Below are 24087 nucleotides of genomic sequence, written 5' to 3'. Positions count from 1 at the left end.
GTAATAGTCGTCAAGAGACGACTTTTCTTTTTGGGGGGGATGATGTCGTCAGTAGAAATTGTGTATCGGCCGATGGGTCCCTTCGGAAAAGAAATTGTGCATCGGCCGACGGGTCCCTTTGGAAAAAGTCTTGTCATGTAGCCGACGGGTAAATAGTTATGTAGCGACATGTTGTATGTGGCCGACGGACTCCTTCGGGAAGGTTCTTTGGAAAGTATTTATAACCCCTTCGGGAACCATTGTATGGAAGAGAACATATCTTATCATCGAAGCATAATGTACTGTTGGTATATGCAAATAATAATAAGAGTTCTGCTATTTGCTGTTCGGTGTTCGTGTCTATTTCCTGTGTGCGTTGCTTAATTAATCCATACGGTAAACAAGGTCCATCCTGGTCAAAATGCAAATAACTTGCTCAAGCATGAGATCAAATATTACAGTGTTGGTATGTAGCTTTCATACTGTCCTGAAACTAGAACTGATTTTGCAATGATGGAAATGCCATGCATAGCAAGTTTTGATTGATTCACAGTATTTTAGGCATTGTGAAAGATCAGCTAATTGCACAGAGATTGCAGCTGACCAGTCACTATGTAAAATTGTCATTAAATGATATTTTTAAAATTTCTATGAGGAGGTTATTTTTGTTTTACAAAACAAGAAAGGCTTGGCAATTGATTTTTATATTATTTGTTGAGTTCCTTGTTTGTTAGTAAGTTGATAAGATTGCATTCCTTCATTTTTAATATATTTTCTGATAATATGTTTCATGTGCTTCTTTGGGTATGAATTAAAATTTATTGTATCTCATACAATCTAATTTACTAATAGTTTACTGAAACTAAGAATCTTTTTGGTCAGCTTAGCTCTTGATAATAGTCTGCAGAAAATCTTTTATGCTCATATTTGAAAGGCAAAAATGTGAATAATAAATATAATGCTGTAGATGTTACCTGCTTCATTACTTAGTCTTCTAGTGTTGCTGTTGCTTTGTTTGTGATACTTCGTATGCCATATCTTTTTCTTCTCAGTGACTGTGCCACTGAATGATTAACACTAATATCTTCACTAGGCATTATTTACTTCGTGGAGTCTTGATTTGATTAATAATGTTTGAATATGTGAATACTTTAACGTAGATTTGGATTCAGATTTTAGTGCTTTTTTTGGGTTAACAATAACTCTAATGCAGATGAAAGCACTCAGAGATCTTGGCCTGGATGTGGTGAAGGGAAGTGTTCTCACAGATGCATCAGTTATTCGTACCAAATTCTTTATAACACATCTGTAAGTTTGACTTACCTTTTGACTTTTGCATTGCAAAAGACATCATTAGTATTTGGAGATTGCATGGAGCACTAGATGTATTATTAATTGAAAAAAAATCAGGAGTGAAATAATGAAAATATCAGATTGATCTTCATCTTAAACAATATTTTTGTACTGGTTGTTGTCAAACTATCCAGCTGCAGTCGATCGAGTTGAGTTGGGATAATTCTAGTACAAAGCCTTGTAATGCATAGGAACAGCTCTATCCATTTACAAGACAGTTGATTTACAAACAGTACCCAATGCATCCATGGGTTATTTGAGATATCTTGTTTCTTTCCTGTCCTGCAAAATATTCTTTTGGGGATGTCTCCGTAAGTGGGGTGCGTTTGCCAGGAGTCCCAAATTATTTGTGGACAAACTGTCCCTGATGTCCCTGTGATCTCAGAACTTACCATGTAGCCATCAAGTTTGAACATGCAAAAAGAGCTAGAAGCTTGATTCCTTCCTTGAGAGATTCTGCATAATTTGACTCTTTGCATGAATGACAGGCTTTACCTTTTAATTTGTTATTTTGTTTGACTTAATAATCATTTCCTGCTACAAATTATTATTCCATCAATTTATTCATACTGACTAGCTATAATACTTGATAGATTCTTCAGTGTGGTTCTGTGCTACTATTTTTATGAAATGAGTTTCCATGCTTTCTATTGTTTTGAATCTGATATTCTGTATTGAATTGTGACATGTTGCAATTTGCATGCTGGCACCCTAAGCAGGCCAGATGAGTTTGAACTTTGAAGGAACAACCCCATGTGTAAGCTGCATGGAACTGCTGTCTTATATTGCATATCTTATTCTATTGAAGATCTTACTTGTGTCAGAGTTTAGCAGCCATATTTATCTATGTTCCCCCAAGTTTCCAAGACAGGGATGGTAGGGGACAGCTGGATGGGGATGGCAGAGGACTGCAAATGGGGATGGCTATATAACAATAGAGAAAATAAAAATATATAGAGAAATTTAAAATATTTATATGAAAACATGGATAAAGCATGTACTTGTAGATAATAGAACCTTTAAATATAAGAATCAGCAGAATTCATATGCCAAATTTGTGTTGCTTTGAGAGTTAAAGTCTAATTTGTTCTAGAAGTCAACGTCAAAGTCCCTTAGGTGTTTCCAAGTCTCCGAGACATTTCCAGGACAGGCACACGTCCTCAGGTAACACTGATATTTATATTTTGTAAAATGAAATTGCTACCATATAGAATAGAAGTCTAGAGTTCTTTGTTTGTCGTTTTACACTGTGCTGAATACATTCTTTTTTTAATTGGTAAATTGTGGGGTTATGGCCCACTCCCACTATAAGCACAAATAACATAATAAAGACTTCTTCAGATCCATGAATGGGGAGCTCAAAAAATAATGAACTGACTAATGAATAATTGAATCCTATAGAGATCTCATAATATTATAGAGCTTAAGGAAAAGAAATAACAGAGAAACGAGCTGTTGTGGTAACAGAGTCTATAGAATCAACAACTTGGTAGAAACAACTCATTTAGCCTTTTTGGTTGTCACCTTCCTCATGCTCCTTTTGAGGAGTGCATTCATGGTCCTTCCTCCATCAACTGCATCTGCTTTTGATTTGTATCTATTTCTCCTTTTAGTTGGGAAGATTGGCTTGGAGACACCATTAGGAGTTTGGGCAACGGTGCATTTTCTAACTGAATCAACCAAATTGTCTCAATCCAAGAAATCAGAAAATTTCTTGAACAGAAAAGAACTTTTAGAGTGAACACAATTTCCAGCTACCTCAATAGGCTGGACATGACTAGGAGGGTCTGCTATGAGCTAAGAGGGAGGTGGCCCATTAGGAGCGCCAATAGACATAGAGGAGGGTTGCTCTCAAGGAGTGGATTCCATAGCCAGGGCCTAAGCAGTAGGCTCAGTTTCCTCACAAGATGTGCCATAAAGTTCGCTTGATTATACCAAACTAAATCAGCATCAAGATTACCAGGTTTCTTGATCCATTTTTTGAAGTTGAATCTCCTTGAAGTGATTGCCCCAGGAGAAGGGCAACTACCAACCTCATGACCAATCTTGTTACAACGAGAGCACTTGGAGGGGAGATCTTCATAATTAAGGTATTGATATGCTGTGAGGTTTTCACACCATTGCCCCAATGCAAATGGGGACCCCCTCCTTTCACTTTAGGAGCTAGTAGTTTAGTAGTCTTTGTGGCAGCATAGAGGTCTAAGTCTTGGGCAAGGTTGTAGTGAGGAGATTGTCTTGGGTGTGAATTGAAGCATTTTGAGGTAAGTATTGAACATCAAATTCCAAATCTGTAGTCAATTTAAGGCTTTTGAATTGGAGAAGGTGGGAGTGTGAAGTGTTTGAAAATACAAGTGATCTGACAAGTTGATCCAATTACCTTGAGGAATGTGGAATTTCCAATCAACTCAGCATTTTGCAACCAAGGTACAAATAAGATAACTTTATTAATGTCAACAAGAGACTACAAATGGATCTAAGGGACTAAAGAGTACAACAGGGCTGCAACCAGCAAAAGGAGCACCAAGTGGTGTCTTCAAAAATAGCGAAACAAGAAAACAAAAAGAAAGGAGAAGAGCCTAAGTACTTGTAGGAGAGGAATACCCAAGAACTGAAGGATAAGGCCTGAGGCAAAGGTGAGTATTGGTCTTGTGGTGTACACCACTGGAGGTAGGGTGGGGCTGCCAAGTGTACCCACAGCAAGGCCTCACAGATCTAGAGTGACATTGAGAAGTAGAGGGAAGAGCTGGCGCCCTCTTTGTCCCCTCGGTAGGAGACACCAAAGTGAAGGAGGTGTTGAGCTGATCAAAATCCTATCGTGAAGGGCACTAAGACTCGAGAATGTGAATCGTAGTCGCACTGGTCGGTGTATTTGAAAAAAGAGGATAGGCTCCTACACCCTCTAAACAAGTAGTAAAATATCCCCCTAATCTTTCCATAAATGGAACAACGAAAAACAAAGTGAGTCTCGAACTTCATGTCCCTAAAAGAGTAGAGGAGACATATCCTATCATCCTTGGCAATTTTGATGGTCCATTTGAATGTGAAGCTGGTGCGAGCCCACCCTGAAGGAACCCAAAGAGATATGAAGAGCATGAAACCAACGACGAGAAAGGTGCCAAGGGAGAACAATGATCTCATCTTAAATATCTATGTAGTTGTTGATGTGAGTTTTGTATCACTTACATAACATATTAGGATTTGAATATTCAATATGGGATATCAAACATGCAACTCCTCTCTTGAAAAGTTAATGCTCATGAGACATGAGTATAACTCCAATGTTCCTTACACCGTTGGATACTCGCTCAATTTTATCAATGTGATTTGCTGGTAATCACGTAGGCAGCCTTACGCTATTCATTCGAGGATGATTTGGATTTTGGTGGAATGAAGGTGATGGTGGCTCGGTTTGTGAAATGTGCAGAGGCAGATAATATTGATGGTGGCGATGATGGAGGATGTGTCTGCCAATGGTGATGTTGATGGTAAAGTGATGGTGGTTCAGTGAGTGGATGTGTTCTAATACTCGACCTACTCTAACTTCTTTCTAAACTTCAACTACCCAGCTATTCAATATTCTACTCCTACTCCTATGAATGGAAGGTTAGCAAATGGACGGAGATCGAACCTAATGAGAGCTAACTAGCGGCCTCACTTCCACAGGTGCAATGATTCGAAGGAATAATAAACTAGTTTACAACACAAAGCTTCACAACCAACCGCTAGGATGCTAGTGGCCTAGTATTGATCCCTATCAAACATTTACCAATGCTACCATACAACTATCCATCTACTTTAACTTCACTTAAACAACTTCAAATGCAACCAACTTTAACAACTTGAAAGGAAATCTAACTAAGTGGAAGTAGAAAACATGCAATAACACCCAATGTTCTTAATCAACATGCAAATCACAACAATGAAAAAGAGAGCAATTTTGGTATTATCTTCGCAACAATTTCTCCAACCACTTTACAAATGAGAGCAAATGGCCTTTTATAGGGGCTAGAAATACAACGAACGGTGGAGATCAAAACAAAATCAACGATCCAGATTGGATCCTCAAAACCCTAATTAGGGTTGCCACCCCATCGGCCAATGAGAAGCTACCACCTCATCAATGGACCAATGAAAAAAGTGCAAAAAGTGGCAACCAATGAGAAGGCACCAAAATGGTGGCCAATCAGAGATAGACACTTGTCCTATTCTAGAAGAAAGGGAAATTGCCACTTGGGCTTACATCAAATGATCTTCTAATATAAATCTTCCCTTTTCTTTCATCTTCTTAGCTAAGGAAATGAACTTAGCTAGCCGTTCGTTAACTTCTTCCATAGGAGGACAAGGTGTGTGCTTCGCCTTGAGTTCTGCTGACTTAGCCACGCTGCTTGCTACTTGTAGTATCCTTTCATGATCCTTCTCATATTCCTTTGCAAATTCAATAAAAGCACTGAGAAAGGAAAGGGTGCCCAAATGCATTTTCCTGATGGCAACCTTTCCCAACTCATCCAATCTCGATCCAAAATCTGTCTCATTGATATCCTCAAAATCAGGTGCCACCCCAACATCGCTCATCATGGTTGAAATAGAAGTGTCGATGCTTGGACTGTGTCGTGCAACCTCATGTATTTCCTAAAGTGTTCTAAATCTGGTAGTTAATGCAAGAAACCAAGATTCAACTATACTCAATCCTCTCTCATCAACCAATCTAGCCCTTTGCAAATATGCCTCTGGTAGCCCAATGAACGCCTGTAGCCTAGGAATAGCCAAATCTCTGATGGAAAGGAAACTTTTCCACTCCTCTTCGAATAATCTGAACTTGTCTCTAATGGCCACTAATGACTGGAATGTCGAGATGAAGGAAGGCAAGAAATTTCGCCCATCTTGGATTGTATCATGGATCCAATCCCTCACTTCATGTAGTTGAGCTCATATCTCTCCTGAATTGCTCCCGCTGTCTTGAGGAAGGGCTACCTGGTGCAGCTGTTAGATAGGCTGGCTATCTCTCCAATATTTGTTCTCAGCGTCCAATTTTACTATCTTTTCATTTGCCTTCCTTAACCTTTCTCTGATTGATGCTATACCTCGCTAGACCTCCTCACACTCCATATCATCTGTATTCCTTCCCAAGTTACGTTCCACTATGTCATATTCTTGGGCCACAATCTCATCTGCTGCCTTATTGATTGTTGAAATAGCAATCTGAACCTTTCGGTGATCATCATTGTCGCTCCTAATTGCCCTTGCCACCGTTCTTGCCATTTGTTCTTGGTTCTCACTATCACCCTTTTCCATTAACCCTTGGATGTCCTTAGCTATATGGGTCGTTACCACCTCGCCTCTTGTCATAAGCATTTGTCTTAACCATAGTGGTGCAGTGCATCTCCCCAAATCTGGATTTGGTTCGACCAACAAAGCATCACCAATAGCCTCGGGTTCTTGACTTATTGCCTCGATGTCGATTGGTCCATCTTCTTCTCTATTAGTTTCTTCCTTATCATTTCCTTGCTAGTTCTCCGAGAGAGGGGAGTACTCGGTGCTTTCACTATAGCCACTTGATTCTAAATCGGAGCTCACCTCCACCGCGGCCCCTTTATCATTTGAATTGACCTCTTGGCTTCTAGCCTCAATTATACTCTCTCTTGATGGCGTTGCATACTGTCTCTTGGTTGGAGGCTCTGGATGTTCTTTTACCTTCTCTACCTCCAAAACTTTCTTCTTGCTTTTTCTAATCATTTCCTGTTGCCGGCTATTTCCTTCATTTCTTTGTCTGACTGATTCTGCTTGTCTCTCTTTTGGTTTCATCATCTCATAGGTAAGGGGAGTCCTTTGTCTTTGTAGATTCCTTAGTCCTTCATTATACCATGACTCCGTATGTAAATCCACTACCCTTGTGACTGCTTCCAAGGAAGGATTCTGATGGTCATCCTAATCCACTGGATTCAATTCTATTCCTTCTACTATATCATAGTCTTCTCTCAACACATTTCCATCATCCTCCAGTTGATCTGGAATATCAAGGCCTCTCTATCTAATAGCCCTCATCATGTTCACCAACAACCTTGAGAAAGCTAGCTTTCTCACATGAAAGTCATCTTTGGCGTTGGCCCAAAAGTCTTCTATGGTGGGAACATGCTTGAATTCATTCCCATGAGATACCTTGATAAGACCATTAGGATCGAATCCTTGCCTTGCTTTGTACCATCCTAGATGATACCATTCCAATTACTTCTCCACGGCTTCAAGGAGGCCCGATTTGGGCAACTATCATTGCCAATTACGATTGAGAATGAAATGCCTGTTTTCTCTTCGTTTCTCATTATTCTATCATAATGCTCAAGTTGCCTAGCCAATTCTAACAAAACTACCTTGTCGGGTGGGTACCTTGGAAGCCTCTTGGGACAAACTGTACTTCCTGCCACTCTAATGTATGTAAACTGCGAAAATTGGATGAACCAACTCCCAAACTTCTTAATTCTTGCTTCTACTTCCGATGAAAGTCTCTTGGCAGGTGTCCCTTGTAATACCCTTATTGTCTTCATGGCGAAGGCATCGCAAAATATCTTGTAATCCTTGTTGTTGTGCAAATGGAGCTGCGAATAGCATTCATGTACCAAATATTGTCTCGGTCCGCTACCAACTTCTCCTAAGGCCTTAAGTCCCGGACTCTTGTACAATCTAGCAATTAGGTAGAATAGATAGGAACCCATGTAGAATTGCCTTTGGTTTTGCACAGTTCTAAGTTGCAATTCTAAGTTCTCGCTTATGATCTTGGCCCAATCAAACCTTATTTTCCCTTTCTCAATCTCATCAATGAAGAAGTACATCCAGTTTTCAAATTGCATCCCTTGAGCTAGGCCCATGATCCGGCTGAGTAGAACAACGAGATCACCATATTCTAGTTTGAAATCTGCCATTGTGAGCCTCGATGATCTGTTAACTCCTTTCCTTCCCTCGTGTATCCAATTCTGCTTTAGATGCGTGTAATAGGCCTCTTGGTTATCTTGAAATGATTTAGTTGCTTGGTCCATCATCACAACCGTCATGCCCTTGTATTGGGGAATGTTGAATGTTTCTTCAATTGCTTGTTCGCCAATGCTGGCCAACACTCTCTTCCCTTCATCAAAAATGATGGATTTACTGTTTAGATTAAATCTGGATGCACATTCCATAATCAATTCTGGACAAGGCAATGTGGGAGGAAAAGTCGTTGCATGTACAATTCTGCTCTTGTATATCCTTTTTGCCAAGGGGGATTGTCCTTCCTTTAGTTTGTCCCTCATCCGTATCATGTCCACTGTACCGATATTGGTGTCGGTTATTCTCTTCATTTTCGAGAAGAAGGAAGTTTTGGGCATCTTATTCTCTTTGTCTTTCTTAGTGTTTGCCTGCTTGGGATTCTTACTTGCACTACCATCCTCCATGCTCGTCGCCCTATTACGGGATGATAGAGTGGTGGACCAGAAGGCAAGAAGAACCAAGCGGAGCAATCCTTAGACTAGAACAAAAGATGGATGTCAGCTTAAGCACCCCTTGCAACTCTAGATGATGAAAATTCACCTTAACCAATAAACTTACAACGACTTTTCGGAACCTAGGATATGACTTTCAAGAATTTCAAATCCCTTTGCAAATTAGAAATTTAAATTTCTAAAACTATCCAACACTTGCTCAACAAACAAAATTCAGACTTCCATATGCATCCCTTGTCTCAACAAAATTGCCAAGTCTGATTTTTTAAAAAAAATGCAGTCCTAAATAGGAAAAATTAGACCTTCACCATGAATTGCCCATGTCACCAAATCAAATCTGCCTCAAGAAAATGTCAAGAGTGAAAGTTCTGCCCTTGCCTTAATTCGCCCAAGCATGGAAATGGCTAAATGCAAGCAAAATCGCTCAAGAATGAAGAGGAATCTGCCTTAGAACAAAATCACCTAAGCATCAAATCTTCTCCTAAGGAAATTCGCCCAACAAATGCAAGAAAACTGCCTTCCACAAACTCGCCAAGTCTGGAAAAATCTGCTCCCAAGGAAATTCGCCTAAGGATAGAGAGGAAGAAATGAATTGTGAAGAAGAAATGGGAGTTGGGGTCTCCTTTATACCCAATTTCCTTTCCCTCTAAGCTGGCTGACCAAGTCCTGGAGGAGGAAAAAAAAAAAACAAAAATTAAATCCAAGCTAAGGCCCACAATTAAATACTTAGCTCAAAAAATTTAATTTTGCCAAAAGAAAATTGCACTTTAAAATTTGCCAATTAGCTCCAAATTGCAAAACGAAATTAAATGGCCTGGAGGGTGTTAAATATTTCCATTTAATGGGGGTTTAGTAATTAATACGTCATTAAATTTGGATTTTGGCTAACCAAAAGCCATTTTTTCAATATTAAATTACTAAATTCATTAAAAACTTAAAAGTTTTCAAGGCAAATTAATCCAATTAAAGCCAATTTTTTGCAATTTTCTACCAAATCGATTTTGCCAAGCTAAAATAAAAATAAATTAAAATTGCATCTAGAACCAAAAATCGATTTTTTTGCAATTTAGCCTCTTTTCAACAAAATTAAAATTTTCACCAAAGAAAAATTTGAGATTTTCCAAAACTTAAGCCTAGCAAAAATTTTCTTTTGAAAGATTTTTTAAATTTACGCATTTATATCCAGATTTTCAAAAGAAAACATCTAGGTGCATAATTCACAATTTTTTCTTGCCAAGTTGAAATTAACTTAGAAAATTATTCGGCCTAGGGATAGAATTGATAGCTCTGAAAAATTAAGTTGAAACCGGGTGAAAATAAGCTAAGCCTCCCCACATTTGTCCTGAAGGTGCCAAGGCGTGAAATTTTCAAAACTCAAAAATTTTGGGCAATCCAAAAATTTGCTGAGGCGATTAGAAAAAATGGGGTCCCTAAGATTTGGGGCGATGTGTGAAAACCTCACAACAGTAGTGCTCAGCGTAGAAGAACATCCTCGGTTGGAGACCCCCAAGGGGGTTAATCCAAGTCGTGATAATGTATTGTCTGTAGCTATCAGCCCTAATGATCTCGTTTAGCTCCTAGAGGGATGGAAGGAGGTGACCTGAGGCATCCGGGGAGAATTGAAACGGGGGAAGGTGGTCAATCGAGATCCCAATAGAGCCAAGAAAGGTAGAAGCCTGAGTGAACCAGCAACAAATCTGCTAGTTGGGTTGGACTCGATGACTATTGCAGAGGAGCAATATGCTAAGTAAGAGTATATGTTGAGACCCTTCGAGGAGTCAGCGAAGCCCTGTAACTGATGAATAAACTGAGGAGAGGTAAAATTAAAATTAACATGACTAACTGAAGAGAATGAAATGCAAGAAATTTGAGCAAGAGACAAGTTGAATTCAATGCTTAATCAACTTTTGGAGGTGAGTTTGTGTGAGCCTGAGGCATGAGCAAATTCCACTTCAAACATGCATTGTGCCTAATGAGTGTACAAGTTTTTCTCAAAGACGTTGCATGGACCCCAAGACAAAGTGAATTTCCATCTTGCACCAAGTTGTCTAAGCCCCAAGTCTATGCGATTTTCGAATTGTTTTGCGCCCCAAAAGTGATCAATTTCCGCAAATGCCACGTTCTTGCCCCCAAGGGATTTGACATTTTCCATGAATGTAATGTCCCCAATTATGGCAGGTCTATGCAGTTGATGGAGTTAGCTGATCATAGTGACCCTCGTGAGCTGATAGGGTGTTTTGGGGGTCTTAATTGTGGACTTACTATTTTTAGTAAGTCTATTTTCAGTAGTTTCTATTTTTGGAAGTGTAGTGGGTGGCTTCAGCAGTTGGTCGTCACCTACAATTAATAAAGTACTAAATTGCATGAGCTTTTATTTATTTATTAATCATTGAGTTGCATTATTATAATAATGTTTATATTATTATAATAACGACTTTGAGAGATATTTCTAAAAAAGCGAGTTGGAAAGTTTCTAGTGTTGAATTCTTTTGAGAAACTTCCACAATTTCTGAAGTGGAGTTTTAAAGAAACTTTGGCCAACGAAAGCTTATAAATAAGAGCTCATTTCAATGGGAAAGGCACGCTTGAAAATATATTTGCTTTTTGTGCCTTGTGGCTTTTTTCTGAGTTTTGAATGGTGAGCCCTTGCTGAAGTATAAGGGTCCTTGAGTTTTTGAAGTTTGTTTGGAGTTACTGCTGATGGATAGTTGCTTCGTTGGATAGATCTCCCTACTATGTTTTTCCGTGACTGGGGGATTGGTTTCTTAATTCCGAGTGTTGTGCAAATTATTGCTGATTTATAATAATTTGCTATTGTACCCCTACTGTTTTGCTTGTGTCTACAAAGAAGCTGATATTGGAATGTGCATTCGGAATTGGTGAAGGAATTAATTGTGAATTTTATTACAATTCTGAAATTGTTCCTGGCGGTGCAATTTTCTGCAATAAATATCCAGTGTTCATTTGGCAATTCACATGGGGAATGTGTGGTTCATTTTGATGCTGTAAAGGCTAGACGTCATATCCTCAGCACTTGCGGGCTGCAGTTCAAAAATCCTATAGCCATTTCTTTGATCTGAGATCCTGTTTGCAGCCCAACGTTAAACATTTCTGGGCCTGCGATTTATTGTCTATGCCCTGCAATTCGTATCAGACCCAACATTTCACTATTGGAGGGGTTGGCAGTCAGTTTGGTGAGTTGCTATTGCAATTTGAAGGACTTGTGATTTTGGACTGTGCTGATCTATTCATTTCCACACCAATACGATTTGGGTTATTGGGATCGCCAGGCTATGTACGGCAATCATAATCAGGGGTTTTTACAATGAAGCCCAAGGAAAGGGCAATTTTCAAAATGCATGTATTGTGCCTAAACTCAAACATTTTCCCCAAGGTAAAACTCTGATCAAGTTTATGACATGAGCCCAACAGGGCTACATTTGTTGCCTAGTCATGGCAAGGAGCCCAACACAAATGCAATATTCGATTTGCACTAGGTAGCCGAGCACGCAAGCTATTTAATTTCTAAAAATGCCAAGAGTGCTCACCCAACAACAAAGTGACTTATAGAAAGTATGATGTGTAGCCAAGAGATGCATGTTTTCCGCTCCATGCCTAGCTACTTTCCCAGATTCGCCCAATGTTAGAACAAGGTTTGACTATTAATGAGGGTACTTCCTATGATGAGATTTTGAGTTTGATGGAGAGGAAAATGATAAAAATGAAGTGCAATTTCAAAGTAAGACTTTTTCAAATACAACCCTAACACTTAATTAGAATCATGTAAAAAAACGTTTTGATTTATTATTGACAAGCTTCACATGTTTTTTTCTGGTTTCACGAGAGTATATGAAGGTGACTTTGGAGGGTGGAGCTTGGGTAAGTGCATGAGAATAGGAGAAGTTGAAGATCAGATTTTAGGAAGGCCGATTTACAAGTAAAGAAACCTCAAGTAAGGTGAAAGGAAAAGTTGGAATGGCAAGGTTTGATTTGCAATCACAAGAGATTTTATGATCAATGCAAAAGATGACCAATACCAACATGAAAGTTTAAGATAACATGAAGCGTCAAGAAGGCCACCACAAGTTTAAGTTCAAGTCATCAAGTTGGAATTCAAAGAGAAAGTTCTGTGCATATGATGACCAAGTCTAGAAGTGGAGAAGAGTATTACAAACTTGAATTTCCCTCAGAAATCCTAGTTCAATTAGAGCAATCCAGCCACCAATCCCATTAGAGAAAGATCAAGGTGAGATACCAGTACAAGCAGGTTAAAAGTCATATCAGTGAAGGTTTTAAGTTAAAGGCTTCAAAGGAAGCAATTTGGGAAAATGAGCCACCATGTTCATTCAAAGAATGGGCAATGTTGAGTATTAAGAGATATTGTCAGAATGTAGACTTCTTTATAAAGATAGAGAAGTTGAATTGATAAAGTTTATGATATAAGTAGGTTGAGGTGACACCCACTCATCTTTAACCAATCAAAGGATCATAGCTCCACATGCCCTAATTCATGCAATCAATTGTTCCAAGTGTACATGTGAAGTCCACTTCATATCTCTACCTATCATATTTTCTCATTGGTTCGTAAAAGCAATTCAATTTTTTCATCGGCCCATAAGGAGGTGATTTTATGTGATTGGATAAGCATTCAATGCTTGTAGTTAATAGTTACATAAGGTTGTGTTGGCTTAATCTTGGTCATTGTTTAATAACCCTCTAATAGTGAATTTTAATTATACTTAGTAAGCATTCAATAAATTGATTAAAAATATATATAATGAAATGACGAATTTATTATAAATAATTACATAAGTAAATTTCTATTGTAACAAACACTATAAGAAACAATTAAATAAGACCTAAAAGCTTCGCTATAAACTAACATAAAGATCACATCATCATATGAATATGATAGATCCAAGAAGATAACACACCCATCCGACAGGAAAAAGAACTAAACAAACCGAAAAATACATAAGGAAAAAAATCATATTTAAAAGTAATAAGTTCTTATTTGCTAGGATATGATATGAGATGGCACATATTATATTAGAAGTGTCTTGTCCAACAATAATGTGTGATAAAACCACATTTAAGAGGCTGAAATTACCAACTCATCCCGTTAATAAATATTAAATGAAAATACATTTTTTCCCACGTCACACCCTTGCCTTTGACCGATCACAATAAAGAGGGCTTTTGAAATACAAATAACCCAACTAAGCATTGGTAGACGTGTGGGATAAGTACTAAGTGAGGTACGAGGGTGTCTTCACCTTGTATTGTAAACCCACATAGAAACCTCCAAAGTAGGAATTATAAGGTCTACGTAATCAATGGCCTGCTACAACATATCCATTACATATATATACAAAGTGACAAGGTAAGTACGTGGCATAAATGGTACTTACAATAAACATTCAAATGCTCATTATTGAGAGTTTACCAATGTCACGAAGTTGCTCCATTTCGATGATGGAATAAACCTATGGCCCACCAAAACTAACAATGCTTTTATATACAATAAAATCAGCCTGAAGATATACTTTTATAAATTTAAAGTGAGAGAATATGAGATCTAATAAATGTCTTATAAGACAATACCTAATATAGATATAAGTAATTCAGAAGGAATTATTTGAAAAATAGTGTTATCAGCATTTATCAAACATAAGATTAATCTTAATGCATGTTTATAATCTATTAGAGATACTTTCCAGAGTAATTATATATTTTATTTTCCCTAATTATATTGTTATTATGAGTAATCAAAATAATAATATCCTTGACATTATTTGATTTATAATCGGAAATATACAATGTTACCAAGAAGGGGCTTGTATAAATCCAATTTAGTGGATGTATCCCAATAGAAGGTAGGGGTCAGCATCCCATTAGTGAAGCAGGCTTGGACCTATAAACTTTGAGGGAGTCCATAGATGGTGTCTAGGCAGCTTGGATAACATTTGTATCTTTTGATCGTAAATCTAAATAATTAAACATTGTTTGATAAGCAAAAATTATGAATATTATAGTTGATTTAAAGACGTCAATCAAAATGGACCTAGAAATGGTACATTACACATTGATCTCAAGTTATGTTGGCCATTCATTGTAATTGAGCTCCCTATATAAGGCAAGCCATCTCATTTTTTAAGGGGGAGACTTGTGGAGATTGTTTCTATAATGCTGCCAAAACTATTCCTTCATTGTTGTTATTATGGGGAATGTTTCTAAAGTTTTGGAGTGTTGCATGGTTCCAATATTCCCTCACTTAGGGTAGGATTTTATTCATGTTGAATAGGAGTAGAAGTAGATGAATGGAAGATATTGTTGTTGGTGAACTTCAATGAAACTATGTTCATACCTTTCGGTTCTTATTGATTGCAATTAATAGTACAAGGTTGGTCCAAACTTATTGCAAGCATTAATTTCAATTGGAAATGCTCATTTAGATTGCACCATCTAATACATTGTTGGATAACCAATATTATCAAACATAACAATAGGAATTTGTACACTTATACATCATTTCCCCCAAAAGAAAAAAGTTTTCTTTTGACAAAAAGTATGCAAGTAATCTTAGTAAGACTAATGACAAGAGTGTAGATAATGACTTGTACTATGCAAATTCAATGTTATAGTAAAAACTCAAACTGGGGTCAAGGGGCAGTGCCCCCGTTTAAAAACCTTCAAAACCACATAGATCTCAATGACACAAATCATTTTTATGGTTTCTTAAGATGTTAAACACAATTTTGATAAAGCTAGAAAATAGAGATTTCGTAGTGTTCAACCAACATATGATATGAAAATTCTGATCTAGTCATATTCTCCACTTTAGAATTGATGGTTGTACTAGAAGTGTTCATATAGAGCTTGCATAAGATTTTCATACCAATGCCAAGGGATGATGTTGTACAAGTTTATGGACTGCCCCTACCAATTTATGAATTGTCTATACCAGCCTATGTCATACAACGTGCCAAGAACCAGAAAGTAGTTGTACACTGCCAAAGAACCATACTTGTATTTTGTCAAAATTTTGTTAGCATAAAAAGTTTATGCCATAAGAAGTGAGGAGATTGTAATAGAAGCTATGTATTTGGGTTCCATAGTCAAAAGATGTTCCTATGTGACGTAGGGAAGTTGTACTTGTACGATGTGGAGGAGACTATTGTAGAGCTACCATACCCTTACAATGTATAGTAATATTTGACATAGTCATACAATGTTAAAGAGTCTTACCAAGTTGATGCCAAACATAGAAAATTGAGGTTGTATGGCTTGGAATTGTTGGTGTGTTGTTTGCATGTGTGGTTGTATTGTGTAAGAGGATTCCATGCCTTGCAACATCATACATGAGAGCCATATGTGATGGCTGAGTTGTACAAGAAAACTGACCATACTGTATAAAATTGATGTACTTCTCATACAGAAGGTCGTACGATTAAGTAAGAGTCATATTAGGAAGTTGAAGTGTTGTACAATGAAGGGTAAATCATGTATGAGAATAGAAACCGAGTCCTATATGGCACTACCTCAAATAAGAGGATCTGGGATTTTTTGTACTATGAGGGTTTGGAAATGTCATACAATATGTTGTATCTCAAAATGCAATTGCCAAAATCTTAAACTATTGTGCCAACATTGTTGGATGGGCTTTGTCAAATGATGTGCAAAGATGTTTTATGATGTAAATCCTTGTAGGTCATGTGCTCAATATCGGGTGTCATACCAGTGTTGGGTTTTGTATTGGTTTGAAACCTCCTTTTGTAAAATATTTCTAACTAGCCAACCCCATTTTTCACAATTTTAATTTATTAATTTTCTCCAAGTCCTTTACTTTTGCCTTTTCATTCCATTTTTCACTCCTCCAAATTCTCTCTTATTCTCTTGTGAATTTCTGGTTACATTGATTTCCCTTGACAATTATTTGTATGCTTTACATTACATGTTTTTCTCTCATGTAATCAATATCATCTGTAATTTTACATGCTTCTGTCAATTGCTCTTCACTTAGAGTTATAGCTTCTATTGTTTGTTTTTCACCAAGAGTTGTAGCTTCTAGAAAGTTACACATTCATAGAAGTACCTCATAGCCCTCTATTTTCCAATGGAACAGTCCATTAAAGGATTTGCCTTGTCATGAGAGAAAACTTCTAGCTCGAGCAGTGTTTCATTATTTGGTTTCATGCTTTTACTTCACATATTCTTGACTCTCCATCTTCTGATGTTGATTTGGAGGACACCAACTCCTTGGTCACCACTTGATCTCTCAAGTTGATGGCCTTCTTTCTATATAGATGTTCTTGCAAGCCTTATAGAGCTTTGTTGGATCTTTTGATCCGTCCTACATGAACTTTGGCGATTTTTGCTGATCCACTTTCAAAGTTGCCAGAGGAATCGCGATCTTTTTCACTTACTCCCTTGTGTGCCAAACTTGGGTGGACTATTTGGACTATTATGTTTGGATGCTTTCCTTGCACTATTGGCCATGTGTGCCTCCTCTACACATTTTCCTCCAACATCCCCAACACTCCAAGTACTTTTTGGCTTTGACTCATTCCTACACTCCCTCCTTTTAGGGGTCTTTAGTTCAAATCCTCCAATCTTGACTTCCCCTAGGATAGATAGATTAATGTAATGGAATATGTGTTAAAAATTGAAGTCCACCAAGATAACTCAGAGAGGGGGGGTGTAAATCAGTTATCCAATTAAAACAACTCTTATTAACCTTATTAAATCTGAAGCATGTAATCAACAAGTACAACAACTACAAGAAGATAACCATACACAATAACACCACATTTGTTAACAAGGGAAACCCTTGATCAGAGGGAAAACTATGGTGGGGATGGTACCCACAAAATGACATGCTAACATATAGGTTCCTTGTAAGAGGATGGACCCTATTATGAGTCAGTCAAATACATTCAACACATATAAGTCCCTATTAGGAGACTTTGAATCCCTATGAGGAGATTTCAGCCCTGTTAGGAGTTGTGGAAGGTAGAAGGACCCATTGTCCAAACAACTTCAAGGGCAAGACCACCGAACTCATTGTCCAACTGGCCTCTGTATTAGCCTAGCAGAATAATACCAATAAACAATTGTCCATTGCTATCTGTTTGCCAAATGCAATCTCTTTGTTAGCTTGTTGTGCCTTTTCTGCACCAAATACTTCTCTGATCTTAGGATACTCAATATCAGATTCGCTAGATCTCACATCCTAGTTCGCTCATTCGCATTACTCAAACTTCGCTTACAATTACTTTCACATCTTCTTTCAACACTTAACCAAAAGGAAAATAATCTTTCCTTTATACCAAGTCCTCAAACTAATTAATTGAGTCAGCCTTGAGGCTTTCTCAATTCACAATTAATACAGGACCACATTAAAGATAATACAATACACGTTACAATACATCTTTTCATAATTACATAAAATTATCAACTCATAGTCTTCACAAATCTTCACACGTGCAACCTCAGACTTAGTGCAATCAACCACGCCATCATTGTCATGTTTTCTTCCTATGTCTAACTGCGCTTAACCAGATTCTATCTCTATTAGGAGATATAATCCAATTACCAAAATCTACTTCTCAAGAACTCTACCAGATTTTTGTCTTCAATAAATCTTGAATAACTGTCAATTGTCTTCATATTTTCTCATGCACTCTTAGCCATGGAATCAGGATACTCTATATAACACGTCCTCAATTGCGCTTTTCTTCATCTTTAAACCTCGAACCGTACAATCTCAATCTCTATCTATTGCTTTGTCATTCTTCATAGAATCATAAGTATGTTGACACCAATGACAAACACAGTCATGAATGCAACACACAATCATACTAACAATCTCCCAAATGCTCCAGCAATGTTAGTATACTCCCCCATAGGAACATCATTGTCATTCATGCTAACAATATGTCTATCAGCTCATATTTCCTTTGTACTTCTTTTCTAATGTTGACTGTTTGTTTGGTCAGCAAGGTTGAGATATGCTTTGTCTTGGGGTGCTAAGTGTTTGGCAATCTCCCACTCACTCTGTGCACAATTTTCACCTTACTTGCTAAATTTGCTTCCTTTCCTTTTCATTATGAGTTCATCTTATGCATTGGCTTTTATGTCGATCTCAGGAAGGGCCTTAAATGTTTCTCATAATCTTCTTTGTACTCCTTGTTCTACAATTCTTAAAGATCACTTGGTCTTGACCACCTAGTTGTTGTCGGTAAATTCTATATTGTAGCCAATGGGTAGAATAGTATCCAAGTAGGCACGTGACGGTTTAGTTACCCCTTTGGGAAAGTATATGTACACCATCTGGAAGGGACTTTGGGATCATCATTGTAATCATCGGAGTAATTGTAATAAGCATATTGCGTATATGAATAAAGTATTTGTTCTGCGTTATATCTTACTATACTACATGAGATAAGTATCCTTTTACCTGTACGGGTATAGATATGGCAAAGCGAGCTGCTATGACACCCCTACTATTTATAAGGGCACCATACCCCTACTATTCTATGGGTTTATGGTTTAATCAAAGAATTCAGCCCTACCCCCTACTATTATAAGGTAAGGGTAAGGGCGGGCAAAGAACTATTCTCGCTTCGATGAAGACCCCCCATAGAATAGTAGGCAAGCCGAGTGCAGCAATGAAGAGGCCGGGACGGTGCTCTAGTTCGAACTAGCGGGTTAGGGGACATGCCGATGAACTGCCCGGTCCAACATTTGATAGGGTTCCGATCCACATAGACCTATACGAGTGGGGATATGTAGGCATCATGGTCTTCATAGCCAGAGGAGCCTATAGAATAAACACTAGTGACCTCTTCTTGCCTTTATTGGGATCTAAGGGCATGAATCACAGAATCTTGACCTCATATCTTATAAGGCAATGTTGCCAAATGTTTACTACTATATCTGATGTACACAAAGTAATAGTAAAGATAATAATGCTATTAGATTTAGGAGAAAAATATATCTTTATTTTCTCATGAATTTATTATAAAGAAGAAAACCATAAATAGTTGACCAAAGTAAAGTTCATCCAACTGCACCATACTACCTCCCTTGACGATACACGATAGATTTACAAGACCCAACAATTGCCAAGAGAATCACAAACATCAACCAATTGACACTTAGAATTACCCAAGAGTGACAACCAACTTAAAATACACAATTAATACATTGCTGGATAACCAATATTATCAAACATTACAGTAGGCATTGTGTGCTGACTACAATTCTGATATCCTACTGCATGCAAACACACACACAAAACACCTTTCTCTTCAATGGGTTGCGAGTTGTGATAGGTGGGACAAACTACACAATTGACTCATTCTTGTACGATATCATCATATCTATCACATGATTAATTTTTTGCTCTTTTTGTGACTTTATTCTCTTATTTCTTGATAACTGAATAATAATCAGATTTCCCTACTACATTAACCCACTACTTTAAAAAAAGTCCTTTCATAACCACTAGGTTGTGAATCAAGGGTTGATGAAGTGCTCATGCCTTAATCACATTCTCTATAAGGTAAGGTCTTAGGAAAGATTGTTAAGGTAGCTGATTGAGAGCACTACCTAGGAATCTGGTAAGGAGATTATGATTCCTAAAGTTTCCTTTCATGTTGATTTCATTGAATTTGGTGAAATTTTTGAGATGCCATTTATATTCACAGTTGCTATTTTCAACAATTAATGGAGTTATCTAAATATTAATCTCTCCCAAGTTTATATATACTTTTCTTCCAGAAACAATTAATGTTATCTGAATGTGGATACTGACTGTCAAGAGCTAATTGCACAATTAGATAACACTTATTCTGCAGAACATTCTACATTCTAACTATGCAACAGTATTGGAATGTCTAGTTTCCAATTATTTATGCTTTCATTTACAGGACTACTGGCCGTAAAATTGAGGATCCTGAAGTGCTGGAACGAATTCGCCTAACCATTATTAACAATTTATTGAAGTATCACCCTGTATGATTTTGTACTTCCTGAAAAGTTTGTTATATGTTAATTTGCTGAATTGTTTTTCCTTTTAATGATTGATGTTATTCCCCAATGGACTCTACTCTATGCGCTATTTATACAGGAAAGTAGTGAGTGTTTGGCAATGGGAGAAGCCTTTGGGATAAAGCCTCCAACAAAAAAGGTATGCTTGCACATGAATCTCCTTTTGTTCATTCTTTTTAAATTTTTATGAATCTGTGGCTTTTCTTATAGTGGCTTCTGTTGCAGTAATATATGTGATGGTCGGGATATTACTTACTGGAATAAAATTATATCTATTTGCAAATAATGAATATCCTTTTCTCCAGAAAACTCGGGCTGCTTGATTGTTCTATCAGCTTGTTTCATCTTACATCATCTATTTTCCTTTCTTGTGTGTTTTATTATTTATATGAATTGCCTCATATAGTTTTTGCCTACTTTATTGTCCATTCAAAAAGAATATACATAAGGTTGTGCAAAAATCTTTTGTCTTATGTATGTATCAGAATGTGAGTTTGACGTAGTATAATACAACAGCTTGAAATCTATGTTTAAGATTGCAAATAAGAATTCGTTTGAGAGAGGTTAATACATTGGCTGCCATGAATTATGTTCCATAAAAAATTGTGTATATTGTAATCCTATCAACTGAAGCTAACTACATATGGGTATCAAAGTTTTATTTGGTAACATAACTGCCCACATTAATTTTAACAAGTCGTTGCCCATGCCATTACAATATTTTGATTTTTTCTTTTTCCAAAAAATGGCTTATTCATATAGAGGAATACAAAATTCAAGACAAGATTAAGCAGATGTGTTAACCTAGCAGAAGGATCTAAGTCATCTTTCCAATATGAGATTTTTTACTCTGGTTGCAGATCCTAGCACCAACAATCTACAATAGTCTTTTTTTGTCAAGAGATTTGATGGTGTTGGTAGAAATGAGCTCCAACTTTGTAGTGGTTGTCTCTCATTTAACTGCTAACCCACTTGATAGCCATATCCAATTGCTACCTCTTTGTTGAGAGGTACACAAGTGGTGGTTCATAGTTCATTATTAGCTTGGTCTGCCAAAATTCTTTGGTGCTATGGTAACCATCTTGAATTTAAACACAGAACTTTATTAACTTCAAATTAACCATCAAAGAAATGATTTCTCTACTTTATCATTTTCTGTTTTTGTTGTCATATTGTTAAGCCAAAACTCTTGCATTTTCTAGTAGTTTTCTCTCTGCTGCATGGCTAGTCATTAATTTATATGTAAGTAGCAAGACAGTTAAAGCTGTGTATATATATATATATATATATATATATATATATATATATATATATATATATATATATATATATATATATATATATATATATATATATATATATATATATATATATAATTTGTAAAACAAGAGATCTTTTCGGGGCCCTCATTCATAAAGCAAAGCACTAAACAGTGTCATGCTATGGTAGAATACTGCTGACAAAATACCCCATAATGCACAAGTACATCTGAATAATTACACAAATGTAACCATGAGCTAGGAGGTGAAACATATAGCTTTGAAGAAAGAACTACCTTATACTCAACATAAAGCAGACAGATGTCAGACACTCAGATACTGTCTTGCCTGCAAAATAAATCCAGACGAGCAAAAGCAACTATTCCTAACAGGCATAACAATCTGTGGCCTGGAAAGCACCAACTACAAATGAATTCAACATAGTGATCGTTGTCTTACCATCCCCAACATAGGCCTTGTCACAACTGAAGCCTTGCTAGGCTTAGCATCCAATCTGCTACCCCAAATCCCCTTTTGGTTAGAGTGAATTATGACCTTCAGTTCAGAACTGATCATCATAGAGTGATTGGAAGCCTGTGATATTGCTATCAGGATTTAACTGTGTGATTTTGAGTCAAACTCATTGACCCATATTTCATGAGTAGTGATTCAACATGAATCCATCTCTCATGAGAATAGATGGAACACTTAGCACTCATTGGATCTAGGTGATGCTCATAGGGGTGAAGCACCAGGAATTCCTGGGAGGTCACCCATCCCAGTACTACTCCAGCCTGAGTGCACTTAACTACGGAGTTTCCTCCATGGTTAAACCCAAAGCTTGCAACCCCATTTGCAAAACCTTCACCAAGTGTTGTGCCTTATGAACCATTCATTAGAAAGCCTCTTGAGCTCATCAATTGATAAGTAGGAGATAATTTCCATAGCAAGTCAAATTGTGATATTGCTATCAGGATTTAACTGTGTGATTTTGAGTCAAACTCATTGACCCATATTTCATGAGTAGTGATTCAACATGAATCCATCTCTCATGAGAATAAATGGAACACTTAACACTCATTGGATCTAGGTGATGCTCATAGGGGTGAAGCACCAGGACTTCCCGGGAGGTCACCCATCCCAGTACTACTCCAACCTGAGCGCACTTAACTACGGAGTTTCTTCCATGGTTAAACCCAAAGCTTGCAACCCCATTTGCAAAACCTTCACCAAGTGTTGTGCCTTATGAACCATTCATTAGAAAGCCCCTTAAGCCTTGCATCGTACAATGAAAAGGATTAGATTTCTCCTCTCTGTGATACTAGGAACTATCACCAAAGTTTTCTAAAACTCTGATATGTTTGTGCCCAAGAACCATATTGTTTGAGCTGTGCAAGCTCTGTTAAGTGCAATTTAGGATCATTCTTATCAATAATCTAAAATTGTTCGCTTGTGAACTCACTGTATGTAGTGATTAGATGGCTGCCCAATGTATCTAAGCCATGTTAGCACTACTCCTGGGCTATCTTATCCAAATGTAAAGTGCAAACGTAGTTTTGTCATTATCTAGCATAAGTTCCAAATAGTTATGTAATATCTGAACCCATGCCTTCATTGTGTATTTGTTGTTTTACCGTACTAGGTAAAGAAATCAACGCACAGACAATAGATATGAAACAGAAGAACTTTATTATATTCGTATATGCCAAACATTACATTATGCTCAATCCGAACTGATGATTACAATGCTTCCCGAAGGGGGTATAAATACTATCTGCCGAACCTTCCCGAAGGAGTCCGTCGGCCCGATACAACATGTCGGCTACATAATATAAAATCTACCGACGACATCATCCCCCCCCCAAACTCAAGCTGACCTTGATAGTCACCTGTGCTACTTTCTCTGCTTCCAACTCCTCGGTACCCTAAGCCAAGTGTCGTTGCACTGCCTCCAACTGAATGATCAGCTCCTC

General features: G+C 37.4%; 1 protein-coding gene across 1 annotated transcript in view; it reads left to right on the top strand.

Moving 5' to 3' along the window:
* The window catches only part of LOC149566133 (ACT domain-containing protein ACR12-like), a 220169-nt gene that overhangs the window by 137914 nt on the left and 58168 nt on the right, over positions 1 to 24087 (top strand). Inside the window, exons 4-6 of the mRNA XM_089819562.1 lie at positions 1193 to 1287; positions 20735 to 20819; positions 20935 to 20994. Coding sequence (XP_089675688.1) covers positions 1193 to 1287; positions 20735 to 20819; positions 20935 to 20994 — 240 coding nt within the window. The remainder of the gene's footprint in view (positions 1 to 1192; positions 1288 to 20734; positions 20820 to 20934; positions 20995 to 24087) is intronic.

Source organism: Cupressus sempervirens, chromosome 3, assembly GCF_028749045.1.
Source record: "Cupressus sempervirens isolate cs-2001-9-10 chromosome 3, ASM2874904v1, whole genome shotgun sequence".
In the NCBI taxonomy this organism is placed as follows: Eukaryota; Viridiplantae; Streptophyta; class Pinopsida; order Cupressales; family Cupressaceae; genus Cupressus; species Cupressus sempervirens.
The sequence above is the reverse complement of the archived record's forward strand: the minus strand, read 5'-3'. Positions and strand labels throughout refer to the sequence as shown.